Raw genomic sequence first — 16,532 nt, forward strand, 5'->3', positions numbered from 1 at the left:
AGCCATTATTTATCATCATTATGCAGGATATGTATTATTCCAAATAATTCCATAATTTGATATCCTCTAATCGCAGTTCTGCCAGTGTTGTAGACCTATTTACGTTCACTATGCAAGTATTGCGGAGGAAGAGATCTGGGGAGGAATTGAGAGCTACAGTTACAAAACAGAAACATTTCTGGCAGGGTTATCTCAGCAGCACATGAACTACTGATCCTAATTAGTGTATCTTGCAATGTTGCCAGCACCTGTCCACTATGGAATTCGATTGCGTCACAAAATTAACTTACATTTATTCCAAGTAGGGTGACCAGACGTCCTCTTTTGTCCGGACATGTCCTCCTTTTGGGCCTTTGTCCGGGGTCCGGGCGAATTTTAAAAAAATTCAAGAAATGTCTTTCTTTTCGTAACTTATATGCCCGATATTTTGAAATTATCTGATTTGACGTCTTTTTCAAATAATTTTCCTGTAGGTGGCAGTAGCAACGACGGAATATACTCTTTGACAATGATCATAACTCTCTTTGCTCCTATTTGTTATGGTCGTTGATTTCATATGTAGCTAATTTTAAAATAATTTTATATTGTTAAGTTTTATCATAAGTATGCTGTAATGAAATAGATAAAGTAAAATATAGGCCTAAGCCTAAATGTAAATGGATATTTTCTGTCCTTTGTAATATTATACTTCCCTTGAATTTCATATGTAACTGACTGTAAAATCACTATTATTATTATTATTATTATTATTATTATTATTATTATTATTATTATTATTATGTTTTATCATAATTATTTTGTAATAAAATAAATATTAACATACTTTTAAGTATGATATACGCCTAAATCTGTACTGTAAACATTTTGTAATAAAATAGATATTGACGTAATTTATAATATAATATAAGCCCTAAGCCTAAATCTAAGTACATATTCTCTGTCCTATTTTTTCGGACAATGTCCTCCTTTTTTAAGCTTTGTGTCCTTTTTACCTATGTAAATTTGGTCACCCTAATTCCAAGTGAACTCAAATAATGGTCTATTTACTCAAAGTAACAGTTATTCTTTTTAGTCCATTACATTTAAGATTCTCTTTAAGTATGAGCTAATAATATTGCATGCTGCTTTAAAACTCCTTTCAGTGACTGGATAACACAACACCTCCGCAGTAAAGAATAACTGAGAGAGTCTGCTTTTATATACGAACATTGTTTGCTATTAGGTGTAAACAAGTTGTAATATATACGACTTTTTGAGATAAACAGTCTCCATCTCTGTCCTTGGTTTCGACGTCGTAGTAAAATGTATAGCATTACGCGTATATGATTGCAAAGGTTCCGTTCGTGATAATATACAACAGTTAAAGCATTAATTCTGAAGCTGCATGGAATCCACGATATCAAGTTTATATCGTTTTCACAATGTCAATTACATATGAAGAGTCCACTGCATGAATGATGGATGTCATTTGGAATACATTTTGCAGGAGAAGCAATTGAAAGTTTGAAATGCTTAGCGCTCAAAGCTTAACTGTGATTTTCCTATCATTACAGGACAATGACTATCAGTGTTAATGCCATATAACTCTCTATGTACATTCTATATGTCTTAAGCTATGCATTGACAGTCTTGGTTCATTTTCGACAAGAAAGTGACATCCATCATTCTTGCAGTGGACTCTTCATATCTTGTTTTTATTTTACGTGGAGGTACGTCGATATGAAAGAGCAGTTCGCCAGTTCGAGTTATAGAACCGAGAAAGAATTAGAGAAAGGTACGTGGTTTGTATTACGCAACCATGAGAAAAGAGAGTGAATGAACTAAATGGGTTATGAAGGAAGGGCATTCAATAGAGGAGAACACAGAGAAAAATGGAGGAAGAAATCGTTCGAATCAAACTTGAAGTATTCTGTCACGTTGGCACCCCTGCATCGAACAATTGATTCGAGACAGATGGCGGTTTGTTTGTGCCCACAAACTCGTCTCCAATAATACAATACTCTCTCACAAACAAGCACAAAACTTTGTGTCTTCTCCAAACAATCTAATAAGGATAGATCTTCAAAACCCTTTCTTCTGTCTCCTCTTTTCTATCTCAAGAAAGTGAATCGAAGTTGATTAAAATTAGATCCAGCAGGCAGGGCGCGTATCCATAGCGACGGGGCAAAACAATATCGCCGCGTTGACGCTGTCTGCAGCTTTGTCGATCGGCAATTGTCAAATCAGTCTACTTTCTGAAGTCTTTCATCAAGAAGTTGTTTTAACGCTGAATTTGAGACAAAATTATTCATCTTATATTCGATATTAAATCTGTATAATTTAAAAATGTGATTTCGAAATGACTTTATTGTAACTCGCCATTACAAAATTCAAATTTTGTATTTGATTTGAATTATGTAACACCAAACAATAACAAAAACAAAATATTATTTTTTTATACTTTACAAATTTGCGGAATTGTATACTGTTAACTGAACGGCTTGACAGATTTCCACGTTAGAGATCTAAGCTGAAGTCCCAGTAGTCCAAGTAGAATTCGTGGTGCGAAGATGTAAGATTTATATAGAGATTTCCGCTTCTACTGTCACAATTTCCCCATAATTAGTATAGTTTTTATCACCGAAGCTTTAGCAACAAAAAACTACTGTGCCGTCCAGTCCTGACTAAGATCATCTTCATGGAATTCCTATGGGGAAAGTAGTAACCACGAAAATTCTTGAAAGTTGGCACCGACACCTATACATCCACTTGTAACACCACACAAACAAGGAATCCATGCCGATTTAACACATAAATGTATGACGTCAAATATGGAATATCACAGTTTAAAAAGCATTTTAAAACAAAATTAAATTTGTGAAGTAACACACATTTGAAAACAGTTTTCTCAAGTGCAAAGTGACAGACTGAAAAAAAATCACTTGAGACACATGCATCAGTATAACAATCTATGACCCAAATAGGTCTACTTTCTTTTGTCTCTCACACACAACTTGTTTCCAGCCCAAGTGGATGGTCGAACTTGAATTCCCCCACTATATTTCGGAGGGAAATGCTAGACAGGTGCAGAACATAAATTCCCTAACTGTGCTTTTCCTGGAATTCTAATCATAAGCCTATTTTTTAAGTAAGAGTGTACAAATTTAAGTTGTACGAGTAATTAATTGTTTAGGTCACATACTATCTACGGATGAAAATTTTTACTTATAGCACTGAACATTTTATACTTTTTACTCCAAAATACAGACACAACTCCTTTCACATGAAAAGTGGCGCTATGTCACTTGTGCCCTGGACATCTAAAGTCTTAAAAATAAACATAGGCCTAACTGTTTACTAGTTACACAGAAAAAAATATCTATTATAATCTACACTATTTTGCAAAAGTAAACTTTTGTTATTGAACTTAAATGAAAAAGTTAGATATACGAACAGGTTTATCGCCGACTTATTTCTTATTTGATAAAAAAATTTCAAAATTCTATCCGAAATCACTGAATGTAACATTAAAAGTAGACTAGCAACCAATCAATCCAATCAGTCAATAATAAAAGTATTGGAGACGAAAGATTTATACCGGAAAGCAATACATCGGTTATTGTTACGCAGTGACATGATAAAAATGTACCTTCAACAACCGAGGCGTCTGATCTCTAATACATCATAATATCCAGACAAGAGAAGGTTATAGACTCACAAGCAAACATTCTGATGGGGGCAGACAAAAAAGTTATTTTTTTTTTCTCCCGTCATGCTAATAATGTTACAACAAGTGCTTATACAAATTTTGACCATTCGACCGCAATTACGAGGGCCGTAAAAATAAGTTCGCCAGGGGCCGTTAACAGAGAGAAAACACAATTTCATTGGAAAAATTTATTGGAACAGACACAGCAATTGTTGGGCTATTTTTCAACACATTTCCCACCGGAATTGAGACATTTTGTCATAACATGGGATCGACAGAGAGGTGCAGATGGCTGACTAACGCTGGTTCCAATCCTAGGCGGCCGACTTCTACAACACAAGGATAGAATAATTGATCCCATGGTATGACAAATGTCTCGATTCTAGTGGGGGATATGTTGACAAATAGCGCAACAATTGCTGTATCTTTTTCAATAAATCTTTCCATGCAATTGTGCTTTTTTCTGTAAAAGGCCTCAGAGAAAATCACTTTCTGGACGGCCTCGTAATAATTATTGCGGTCCAGTGGCGAAAATTTGTATAAGCACTTCTTTTGACATTATTAACATGGTGGAAAAAAAAATAACTTTTTTATCTGCCCCCATCAGAATATTTGCTTGTCAGCGAATAGGTTTAAATAAAATTATATGAAGGAATGAAAGAAATATGGAAATTCGACAAAAAATAATAACCAATTAATAATTACAACCACAGGCATCATCTGAAATTCCATCCTTTCGACACTAAAAACTACTGTATTTGAAGTACACATGTATTTGGTATGTACATAATATTTTACTCTAATCACATCGTGAGAAATTCATAGATAATAAGAATGTATCACTGTGATAAATCTAAATGATGAAGGGGATACTGTAGTGAAAAAGATAATAATAATAATAATAATAATAATAATAATAATAATAATAATAATAATAATAATAGAATAAGATAGTGTTGAAAATGTCTTCAAATAAAGTAATAAAATAAACGTTTTAGGCACAGATTTTTAAGAGTACCACTTCTACAAGAAATTCCACTTTCAGATACATCGAACTCATGGTTAGCGAGCTACAGAGAAGACTCTTGGTCTACAATCACCATCTGCAACAGATTTCATTCACGTCTCAAGAGAAATCCCATCTCCCTTCTTCTGCACACGCGCAACATTTCCGTAACGCGTTTTTTTTTACGAGCCATGACACGATACAAACAGATCGCAATAATGCTTAAAAATACGTGACATTCGATTTCGAAACCGCTCTTCAATTGTCGAAGCGAATGCACACACGAACGCCAGAGGCGCAAAGCATGCAGTCAAGGCCCCCTGAACCAGGAAACCAGAGCGATCGCGTTGAGGTAGCGACCGGCCTTCACACAGCAACGGAGGTTTGCGAGAAAATAAACGAAACCCGAAAGGAAAAAGAAGTAGACCGAAAGGATGTGAAAAATACTGAAAGGTAATATGAGAATATATACGACTATACGAATGTCAGGGAATGGATTGCCTTTATTCTAAGATGTAGTACTGGACAGTATTAAAAAAGGTTAATACGCTTGGTGCCTATTTTCACATTTAATTCAAAGAACCAGAGGTCAATATTTTTATATTTATCCTAACTGATTTAAGAACTTTTAACTTTATAAATTTATTTTAAAGTTTTCAATCACATGATTTATCATTTTTTGCAAAATTATTATTTGCTAGTACATCTTACAGAAGAAATTTTATGAACGTTTTCGCCTATACGGCATCATCAGATATTCAAAATATTACAACGAAATCAAAACGTAAGTCCAATAAGGTGTTCACAGTAATAAGCATAACAATGATTTGAATAAATCATGAGTTATATGTAATAAAATCTGATATGATTCAAACACCTGGTGAACAATCATTATAGAAGATTTTCAACAAATGTGTTGCATATAAGACATACACCATTTAATCGTTAACAAAAGTAATATTTGCAGAACACCACGTAGAACCTGTCTCACACAGACATTAAGTACAAATATTTTATATTTTATCAATTTTAACGATTTTTATACATATAATAGTGGCATTCAACAAAATGTAACATGAGTTCTATGTAATTTATATTCATATTTTATATTTTTTTATATTTCACTTTTCGGCAAGTCGGCAAAACAACACAAATTAGTCAAATTGAGCATTTCTCACACCAATATCAAATTTTATTACATATAATTCATGATTAATTATTCAAATCATTATTATGCTTATTACTGTGAACATCTTATTGGACTTACGTTTAGATTTCGTTATAACATTTTGAATATCTGATGATGCCGTATAGGCGAAAACGTTCATAAAATTTCTTCTGTAAGATGTATTAGCAAATAATAATTTTGCAAAAAATAATAAATCATATGATGGAAAACTTTAAAATAAATGTATAACCTGAACTGATTTATCTGAAAAATCAAAGATGAATTGTAAGAACTTTTAACTTGTTAAAATATAAACTAGCATTATTTAAACAGTAGCAGAATAGATGTTACTTCAACACAGCGGGTAGAAACAAGATAGTATATGCGTCTTACAACAGTAAAGTCGTTTAGGGGAACTCTATTACAGGAAATATATAATATAATATGAATACTTTTTCAGAAAACAGTACGAAAAATGAAAAGAAAGTATCCAAAGAAATATCCATCCAGCAAGGAATAAGACATTGATATTCTTTAAGTCCTATGGTGTTATAATTAATAATGGTCTTAAGACCAGTATTAACTTACGAACGTGAATGTCGAACAGAAAAAAAAATAGACAAACATTTTAGAAAACTAATGGAGAAATCAGCGAGAGACAAAATCCGTACCTCAGTTACCACAGAGAAATTAACCCTATGGATAAATGAAAGGAGATTAAATTGGAACGAACACATTGACAGAATAAAGGCCAACAGACTATACTCTGTGCATTTTGAACTGGCGCGGCGGTTCAAGATCACGTACAAACCACGCACGAGTCACTGAACTGAAAACTGTGAACTGAAGCACTGGTAACCCCGGCTGTCCCAGCTGACTTTAGTTCAGGAGAATGGTCCAGAAATGGAATAAGCACTCGTGGCAAATGCAGTCCATTGCTTGACCTTGATCCGCCGGTTCGAAATGCGCTGACAATAGTGAAAAATGTAGTACTTCAGTGAACACCTCAACAAAAAGACCTTTAGGACGACCACAACTACGATGAAAGAATGTTATACCCAGGAGCGGAAGTGGATGGACACGCAACAAGGTACCAGCTTTCATGCGTAAAGGAAAAAGACGATGTAGAATAGTTTCCTTAGAGTTCAGACTAAGCGCACTGATCAAGAAAAGAGAATAGCTGATTTAAGTGAGCTGTGGCATGGCGCGTCCTCAGGTTGCGGATAGAGGAGACGGCCTCCAGATATGGAGGCTAGCTGCGAATATATTGAATAAGCAGTCGTGGACAGCCGATAAGGGGTGGTCCTCCAGCTTGGGGATTGGGCGAAGGGCTAACAACCCATCACCGTAAAAAACAGCTTGTTACGAAACCTAACAGAAGCCTCGGAATGGGACTGATTCTCCGGCACGACCACAGCAGTTGTGAAACTTGGACTCTCACTTTGAGAGAGGAACAGAGATTAAGGGCGTTTGAGAATAAGGTTCTTAGGAAAATATTTGGGGCTAAGAGGGATGAAGTTACAGGAGAATGGAGAAAGTTACACAACGCAGAGCTGCACGCATTGTATTCTTCACCTGATATAATTAGAAACATAAAATCCAGACGTTTGAGATGGGCAGGACATGTAGGACGTATGGGCGAATCCAGAAATGCATATAGAGTGTTAGTTGGGAGGCCGGAGGGAAAAAGACCTTTGGGGAGGCCGAGACGTTAGGTGGGAAGATAATATTAAAATAGATTTGAGGGAGGTGGGATATGATGGTAGAGACTGGATTAATCTTGCTCAGGATAGGGACCAATGGCGGGCTTATGTGAGGGCGGCAATGAACCTCTGGGTTCCTTAAAAGTAAGTAAGTAAGTAAGTAAGTTTTTTAAACTATTTGTCACTATTTCTATCAGGACTATCTTCGCCAGGGGTGGGGTTAAGTCTGGTTTACATATGAGGTGTTTAGTTGCAAAATCAGATACATCACTAAAACATAATTTTTCAAAAACATAAAATTACTTAGTCATACGTTAAAAAATGTTAAAATTTTAACGTATGACTAAGTAATTTTATGTTTTTAACAAACAAAGTGTTAACGTGAACTTTAATCAATGATAATTTTTCAGTATGAAGGAAAAACTTTTGCAAGGAACCAAGGATTTGCAACCATACCATTCTTTCATCATACAAATCCATGTGATGTATCTGGCTTTGAAGCATAACAGTGTTATAGTAGTCGTAGAATCATATGAAGATATGAAATATAGCATTAACTCATTTTCGAAAAAGAAGTGATGTATCTGATTTTGCAACTACACGTCTCATATGACAGCAGTTGGAAGTATGGAAAAGAGAGAAAACGATTGGTGTCGGAATATGAGTATACTACCTTTATCTGCAAGAGTTGTTTTACAAAATGTCAATTTTCAGCAAAATCATAGGATATCACATAAAATACGTATTACAGTACATACATTTTGTTTCAGGTAGTCATCTCTATCAGTCTTTAGCATAAGTCACTAAATATCTTTAACCCTTAAGCAGGCGCGCTTAACCACCACTTAAACCGTTATTATCTCGAGTATGCGAATTCCGATTTCAAAAATGTTTACTGTTATTGTTGCTTTACCAATTCCAATAAAGGTACTAAGGTTTCAGGAGTACAGGCTTACTGAATCTATAGTTACGAGCTCCGTAATATCTGACTGGGGTGTTCACAACACCCGCGCGACTACTTAAGGGTTAAACCTTGTACAAGAATAGGAAACAGAAAAATTAAGTAAAAAGAATAAACAAAATTGTTAACAGAAGAAAGGTAAATAGATAAATAGGGAACAGAAAAAAGTGAATAGAAAAAGTAAATCAAAATATAAAAATATATTTCCTTTTGTTTGACAAGTTTGTAAAAATAATGTCGTATTATAGTGTCTTTATATTTTTTCCGCAGTTTGAATACAGTGGAGATGCTAAGTAAAACTGCATTTGCGTGACAGACGAGAGTTCTTAATGATTTGCAGGCGGCGGCTAATCATTTTGTCCCACATCACCCACATCAATTCGTCATTCTGCAAGGTTAAACCGCACATGATCTGGCACAACACGCTTTTATATAGGTGGCGCGGAGGAGAAGTAATAAACAATCGCAATCACCTCGATTACTGCCCGAAGGAATTTTTCACCCCAAAAAGCTGCCACAGCTCCGCCAACAGCTATAATAGTTACACTGCAACTCAGGATTTTAACAGTAATTACAATACTTTGTTATTTTCATATCAGCAATGGGAGACTTTAAAATGATACAAATATAATGGAGAGACAGAATAAGACAAACTGTGAAAACGTAAATATTCGGGAACAAAGAAAAACCTGCCCCACAACCATTGTGGCTATATGAATCTCATTAGATTTGTCTGTGATTTCACTCTGGTCTCTTTCGATGAAAACCTATTACATAACTGAGTGAACAATGTCTGGGGTCTCTTTCTATGGGAGATTGCATTTAAAAATTTTATTTACATCGCAAAGAACACGCAATTACATACAATAAAGTACCTCAAACTTTTTAGAGAATGGTTAAATGAATTTAAAAAAAACTAGAAAAAAATATACATTGTTAAAAATTTAAGCGCTTCCTTCCATCATTGTCAGTATTTAGCTATTTTCCATAACATATACCTAATGGTTAAGGCGTATCAAATTAATGAATGCCATTTCCAGATTGTGCTAAGTTTTATAGATACAGAACTCTAAAAGCTGTAATTCTTTCCAAGCTGTAACTGCACTAAGTCGACTGATATAATACACCATAATAATTAAAAAATGTTGAAAGAAATTATTGAGAAGTCACTCAATATAGCATTAACAGGCTTTCGTGCTAAAGCTTGTCTAATAATTCTGCCTTAAATAAAGCTACTGTACTATAGGAAGTAAATAAATTACATTGTTCTCTGCAAGTAGAAAGTGTCCTGAAAAGTGCATTTTTTTATTTGGTGCGTTTTGGAAAAGAGCTCTTCAATTAGAAACCCTAACCATTGAATCTGAAAAGTGTAGAGATTTGTGAAGTCCATGCTTGCGTGTAAAGACCAAAGCGACTAAATAAAGAACATATCGTCGGTTTATAAGCAAAACACACTAAGTGAAATATATTACTTCTGAAAAAAGGCGTATGTAATGTACATAATGTATGTATACAAATTTAGCATTGGAAAATTAATATACATAAAGAGAAACAACTTAGTAACAATAATATTTTGATAATTCAGTTTTGTCAAGAACTTTCAAATCCCTTTTGCTCAGAAGTAATGTTTTTGACTTAATGTGTTTTGCTTGTAATCCGACGATATGTACGCTGAAAGCCTTAGGTAGAGGCTAGGCATTAAAGCCATAATTGTGCCTTACGTCAAGAAGTGTGTTATTGAATACCGACCTATGCCTAAACGTTGGAAATGTACACAATACCAGACATTAAAAAGCATAATGCAACCAGTCACAGTCATTCCCGACACTCTACGGAGATCTTTGCGCTCCCATGTGCCATACCACTGATGATGTCTGCAGGACTAGCAGATGAAACGTATGGTAACAACAGTTCCAACAGACCACGGCCCTTTAACCCGGATAACACCGATCTCAATGACGTCGGCCGTATAAGCGTACATTCCAAGATTCTAAATTTAATTATTTTTTCTAAATTTTATAGCTAATATTAGCTTTATAATATAATCATAATTTCCATAGAAATTTCTCATCATTATCCTCATTCTGGGTTGTTCTGTTTTTAAAAAATGAACACTTGCATCTTTGTTTGTTTAAAAAAACGGATAAAAGTCAATCTTAGTATCAAGAGTGGATAATATAATTTTTAAGTAAGTTTTAAAGTGGCTTAAACGAATAAATTTAAGTGAAGACCTAAATTACTTTATTAATAAAGTTACCAATATGACATAGAAAAATTTTCATATCTTATATTAGAAGTTTTTTTTAAGTAGATTATTTTACGACGCTTTATCAACATCTTAGGTTATTTAACGTCTGGAGAGATGAAGGTGATACTGCCGGTGAAATGTGTCCAGGGTCCAGGACCGAAAGTTACCCAGCATTTTCTCATATTGGGTTGAGGGAAAACCCCGGAAAAACCTCAACCAGGTAACTTGTCCCGACCTGGAATCGAACCCGGGCCACTTGGTTTCGCGACCAGACGCGCTAGCCGTTACTTCACAGATGTGCACTACTAGAAGTTAAAACAATGAAAGAGAAATATGACTCTACTGACAAATAATATAAATGGCTCTTGTCTACCTTTGATACTAGACTCCTCAATTGTTCTTTCTCTGACACATACCGTCAAGTGACTTGTACTGCCAGATAATAGAAGCTTACATATCAGCCAGAACCTCAATCAGAGGTAAACAAGTAGCTTATAAGTCGTAATTCTCACTGAAGTGAATGAAAACGCATAGCTGACAGCAGCGCATTTCCACTGCGAATGTTATCTACACTGTGAATTGGAATCCGTCTGCAGTACTTTCAACTGTTCCCAGGTGCTCCTAGAGAGACTCGAGTGAATGGCCCTCTGTTCGGGAGAAAGTTCGGAGCAGGAAGTGACAGATACTTGACAATCCTTGAGAGTCGATACAGACCTCCCACAACATTGTGTGTAGTGGGGAATGGACTGAAAGTAACTTGCATATCTCAACAGATCACGTAAAAATCTGTGCAACAGGCCCACGTGGCGTGCACGACAATCCCCCTTCCATTTTATTAGTATCGTACATCACAGCTTCTCTTATTATGGGACGTAAAACCGCAGGTGGTCGCGATGTCTCGTATGGTGAAGACGAAAGGATGAAATATGAAAGAGGGGATGAATAAGAAGATAATATGAAGGAGAGAAAGCAGAGAAGAACGACAAGGAGAGAAGAAAAGGGAACAAAAATTGACGTGACAAGTTGAAGAGTGAAGAAAAGGGAGGAAGTGAAATTCACTTGGTCAGTGACTGTAGCAGTGTTGCCAACAGGACAGAGATTCCAACAAAACTGACGGAATTTAATGTAGCCGACGGGAAAAGAATGGTTTTGACGGATGACGGATTTTCTGGCGGAAATAAGGATTTACATCGTCTTTTGACATTTTAGCTGCTGTTATTTTCAATTGTTTAAATTTTTAGGTAGCGTAGACCAACCCAGCATATCAACAGCAGAACTAGAGGCAGATGATGTGGATGAATTATTATTATTATTATTATTATTATTATTATTATTATTATTATTATTATTTTAATCAAGTTTGGTAAGAAAGCTGCGTTAATATATGCATATATATATATATATATATATATATATATATATATATTGAGTGGGTCTTATTATTTTAATTTTGACAGATTCTGACGGATTTCCAGGTGTTAGACTGACGGGGATACAATTTATGTGTTGGCAACACTGGACTGTAGCCTACTCTTGGTGTAGTTCAATAAATGCAGATCCCTATATCTTATTATTAGCCATTAACCATAGGAAATTCAAGACCTTGAACACTTGAAATTTTATCTTCGTTTATTCATATTTAACAACGAACATATCCTCCTCTATCAAGGTCCTACACTATGTAACTGATATTTTGAACTGTAAATTTGTTTATTTTGATGATACTGCGTTCCGAAACGTATACCAATACACTCAAAACTTCCAGCAAAAATCACTGCAACTTTTTTCTTTCTTTTTTTTTAGATTCTCTACAACATACCCAATAAAATATTCACTGAGAGTCCATTGTAACTCCACAAAATTTTTCCAAGTACCCTTACGAACGCCACAACAATTATTATTACGAGTGTCCATAGAAACGTCATTTGTTTCATTATCGTTACCGTTTATAGCAACATCAAAACGACCAATTTTGCGAGCATTTGGATCCATATCATAACAATATTCGCGAGCGTCCATAGCAGCGTCACAACAATTTTTACTACTGCTTTTAGAACAGAGAAAAAATTGTGCAATCATCTAAAAAAGTAACGTCACTACAAATTTTTGCGAGCGTCCATAGCATCGTCAATATAACCTTTTGCGAGAATTTATAGCAACTTCGCAATTGTTTTTAAGTACCTCTACCAATATTTTTGCTAGTCTTTTTAGCAACGGCACTACATTTTCTCCACTCCTACCAAGTTTGAATATAATCACTATAAATTGGTCTTCTTATCTTTAACAACTGACTACAATACTTTGAATGTTTCCATAACAATGTAAACAATGTTTCTCCTAAGCTTCAATAGCCTCTACAGTATATTGTAACTTTCCGCGTCTCCTAAGTGATATTACAGCAACTTTCCAAGAGTCTTCACCGAAATTTTACCACAATTTCTCGCAAGGTTCTACGTCACTAGCCTTATCGTGCCATCCCATAGCATTTACATTACATTTTCATTTCCACAACCACGTGCACGCACACACACTCACTGACTCGCTCGCCCGCCTACCGTCCCGTGGCTGTCTCTACCGTCTTGAGGGGTGAGGTGCGCGTCGTCCTCGACCATGCCGGCGACGCCGCTGCAGAGCGCCGCGGCCACGAGGGCGGCAAACACTACGAGAGCCATGCTGAGTCACTGAGTCACTACTGAGCGCGCGCCCCGCCGTCCGCACTATAAGAGCGCACTGTTGCGTCATCCACAAGGACACTGACGTCTGATGCAAACTTTGAAATTTATAAACTTCATGAGACTCGTGGAGGGGGCAGGTGAAGGGGTGGCAACGTGAGAGAATTCACGAGGGAAGGGATTAAGGTGGAGGAGCACCGTCTCGCTTCGGACTCAAACCCACATCATAGAAAGAAAGATTTCAGAAGAATTTCAAATTTTAAAATATTTCTTCAATTTCGGTTTGTCCCCGTTGTATCAACTGTTAGTTTACAAGGCAAATTCATCTTCACTATAGGCCATGAAGGTAGGTCCACAGAGCGGTGGAAGAGTTACTTCCTAGTAAATGACATGGGTGATATTTATCACTGAATGGATAGCAATGAACTGCTCTGTACGGCAGTCACTATCAAACATTATGCACTACTTCATTACAAATGGGTATTTATCTTTTTTAGTTAAAAATAAAAGAAATGTAATAATTAATGAAAAACTGAAAATGAATGAGTAAGTCTTAGATAAGAAAGATTGAAGTCATATGATTTAACAAGAACTAACTATACAAATATGTTTTATATAATATGAATGATTGTGCTTGTTCTGTGTTTTATATATATATATATATATATATATATATATATATATATATATATATATATATATATGAAACTGCAATGAAGAAAGAATAATTTGCTGAAGCAAGGAAGAATTGGAGGCAAGCCAGCATCTCTTTGTAATGAATCGATACACAGAAACAAAAGTTACAGATAAAATAACTAAAATAAGAAGTAAAAAAAGGAGTTACTAAAAGACAGTAAAATCGTAGAATTAACAAACAAATTCAAATTTGGCAGATACGCATTCTCAAGACTAACTGATAACTTTTTGGACTTAGAAATTACTTAGTAATCATTTTCATTTCTAAATTTAATAGGAATGTCAAAAGAATACTGTGACATTAAATAAAGACATGAAGGCTTACCAATTAGAGAAGGCTTATACGAACTGTATAAATATTTCTGTTGTGAAAGAGGAATGGAAGAAAACAGCATAATGAAAGATTTATATATACTGGCTGCACATTGCAGAGTTAAAAGAGAAATTCAACTTTAGCAAGTAAAATAAGTTTTAAGGTCTACGTCCTCGATTGGTTGAAACTTGCACTAAAACTGTAGGTAAGTGTAAGATAAGCCAACATAAATTGAATATTTATATTATAGATAATTCGTTATAAAATTGTATTCTTGAAATTACGAATTGTATATAAATTAGGTATAATTATTTAGTGTATGTAATATCTTTGTGAACTATTAACAAATTATCATTATCATTACTACTTCATTACCACTATGTACATTTTTTCGGCTGTTTTAAACGAATCACACACACTCGAATAAAAATTTATCATACCGCAACTGTTCCATCTCTGATAGACTATTGAAAAATTGAAATAGAAATAGAAATAGAATAGAAATTGAAAGAACTAACTTTCAAATTTTTGTAGAGTCCCTTTTCCCGGTTACCTCAGCGCCATCATTTTGAGTGAGGATTCTTTATATCGTCGCTGAGCCTCGAAAATCCGTAAGGCTGTGTTTTTAAAACGATTTTGTAGGACTAAGAAAAAGGATTGCCACTTTTAATTCGCTTTATTTTCAAAGCTACTTTCGATATAATTTCAATCATTACAAGAAAAATGATGAAATTATACCGAAAATAGCTTTGATAATGAAGAGAATTGAAAGTAGCAATGCTTCTTTCTTTGTCCTGCAAAATATATATAAAAAAACGCATAGTGAATTTTTGAGGCGCAGCGACGATATGTTTCTTTCGACAATTACATAACAAATCGGGGACATAATACACAAAATTAAGCTCTTATAGAACGCCTCGCTTAAATTTCAGCGCTGCCTGTAAAATGTTCAGAGAATAAGGAAGTTTACAGATCGGCATCTGTGTTTTGGTTTCATGGGTCAAAGCAGGTCAACGTGGGTGCGTGATGATAACAGCCATAACATTTGTTCGCAAACTGGACTATCTGCTCAAGGGCAGACGTCAAAATCGACGCTTCAAGACTTATGACTGTAGGGATATCAACTCTACGTTCCCGTCGTCTTTATACCCCTGATAGAGCCTAAGTGAACTCCAGGGCCATAGTGCGGCCGAAAGCATGAGATCAATGCAGAAAATCCATGATCCCATTGGGAATCGAACCCGTAAACTTCAGACATACAACGTTACGCCTTAACTATGACGTTACCGCGCGCGTCTTGCAGTTTATAGGAAATTGAATTTTAAACGAAAACAGAAATTATATTTATGCTATCCTAGCATTGTTGTTGTTGGTCAACTGTCCGGAGACAGGTCTGAACTTCACAAGTGATATCAAGAAGGCACCACTTATGAGGAAACTAATGGAGCAGGGTGGCCAGTTCCTTTCCCCATCCAGATCTTAGCATTATAAACAGGAAATTGTCGCACTCATCGTTCGTGCGACATTCACTCATGCCATAATCATCAGTTGCATTATTATTATTATTATTATTATTATTATTATTATTATCATTACTTACTGGCTGGCTTTTAAGGAACCCGGAGGTTCATTGCCGCCCTCACAAAAGCCCGCCATTGGTCCCTATCCTGAGCAATAATAATAATAATAATAATAATAATAATAATAATAATAATAATAATAATAATAATAATAATATCATGCAGAATACATCACAATCAAGTTCACAATATATTATGCCATGCCTATTATATCGTAGGAATAGGCCTACTGTATTGTTTTAATATCCTGTCATAAATCGAATATAGGCCTACATGCCATTATGAAGTAACGAAAAACATATATACTATAGGCTACATGTCATGATGTCATGAAGGGGCTTAAGGAGGGGACATGGAGGTAGAGCTTCATGCTTTCTTGACCTCGGCACTAGGATGAAGTGGTGTGGTTGGCACTACGCTTCAACCCCATTTTAGCCCCCGGGAAAGACCCAGCACTCAATTTGATAGGAAGCTACGTGAACTTGGTAGCCATTCTG

General features: G+C 35.3%; 1 protein-coding gene across 7 annotated transcripts in view; it reads right to left on the minus strand.

The window, feature by feature from the left end:
• The window catches only part of LpR1 (Lipophorin receptor 1), a 263,945-nt gene extending 250,438 nt beyond the window's left edge, over window positions 1-13,507 (minus strand). For 6 of the 7 annotated variants that reach the window (XM_069817314.1, XM_069817319.1, XM_069817318.1 and 3 more), the window contains exon 1: window positions 13,350-13,506. In XM_069817314.1, the coding sequence (XP_069673415.1) occupies window positions 13,350-13,446 (97 nt within the window). In that variant the 5' untranslated portion in view covers window positions 13,447-13,506. Of the gene's footprint in view, window positions 1-13,349 lie in introns of all 7 variants that reach the window. The other variant, XM_069817316.1, reaches the window with a different exon arrangement.
• Between the last annotated feature and the right edge of the window lie 3,025 nt (window positions 13,508-16,532).

The sequence above is a fragment of the Periplaneta americana genome, chromosome 17 (genome assembly GCF_040183065.1).
Source record: "Periplaneta americana isolate PAMFEO1 chromosome 17, P.americana_PAMFEO1_priV1, whole genome shotgun sequence".
NCBI classification, from domain to species: Eukaryota; Metazoa; Arthropoda; class Insecta; order Blattodea; family Blattidae; genus Periplaneta; species Periplaneta americana.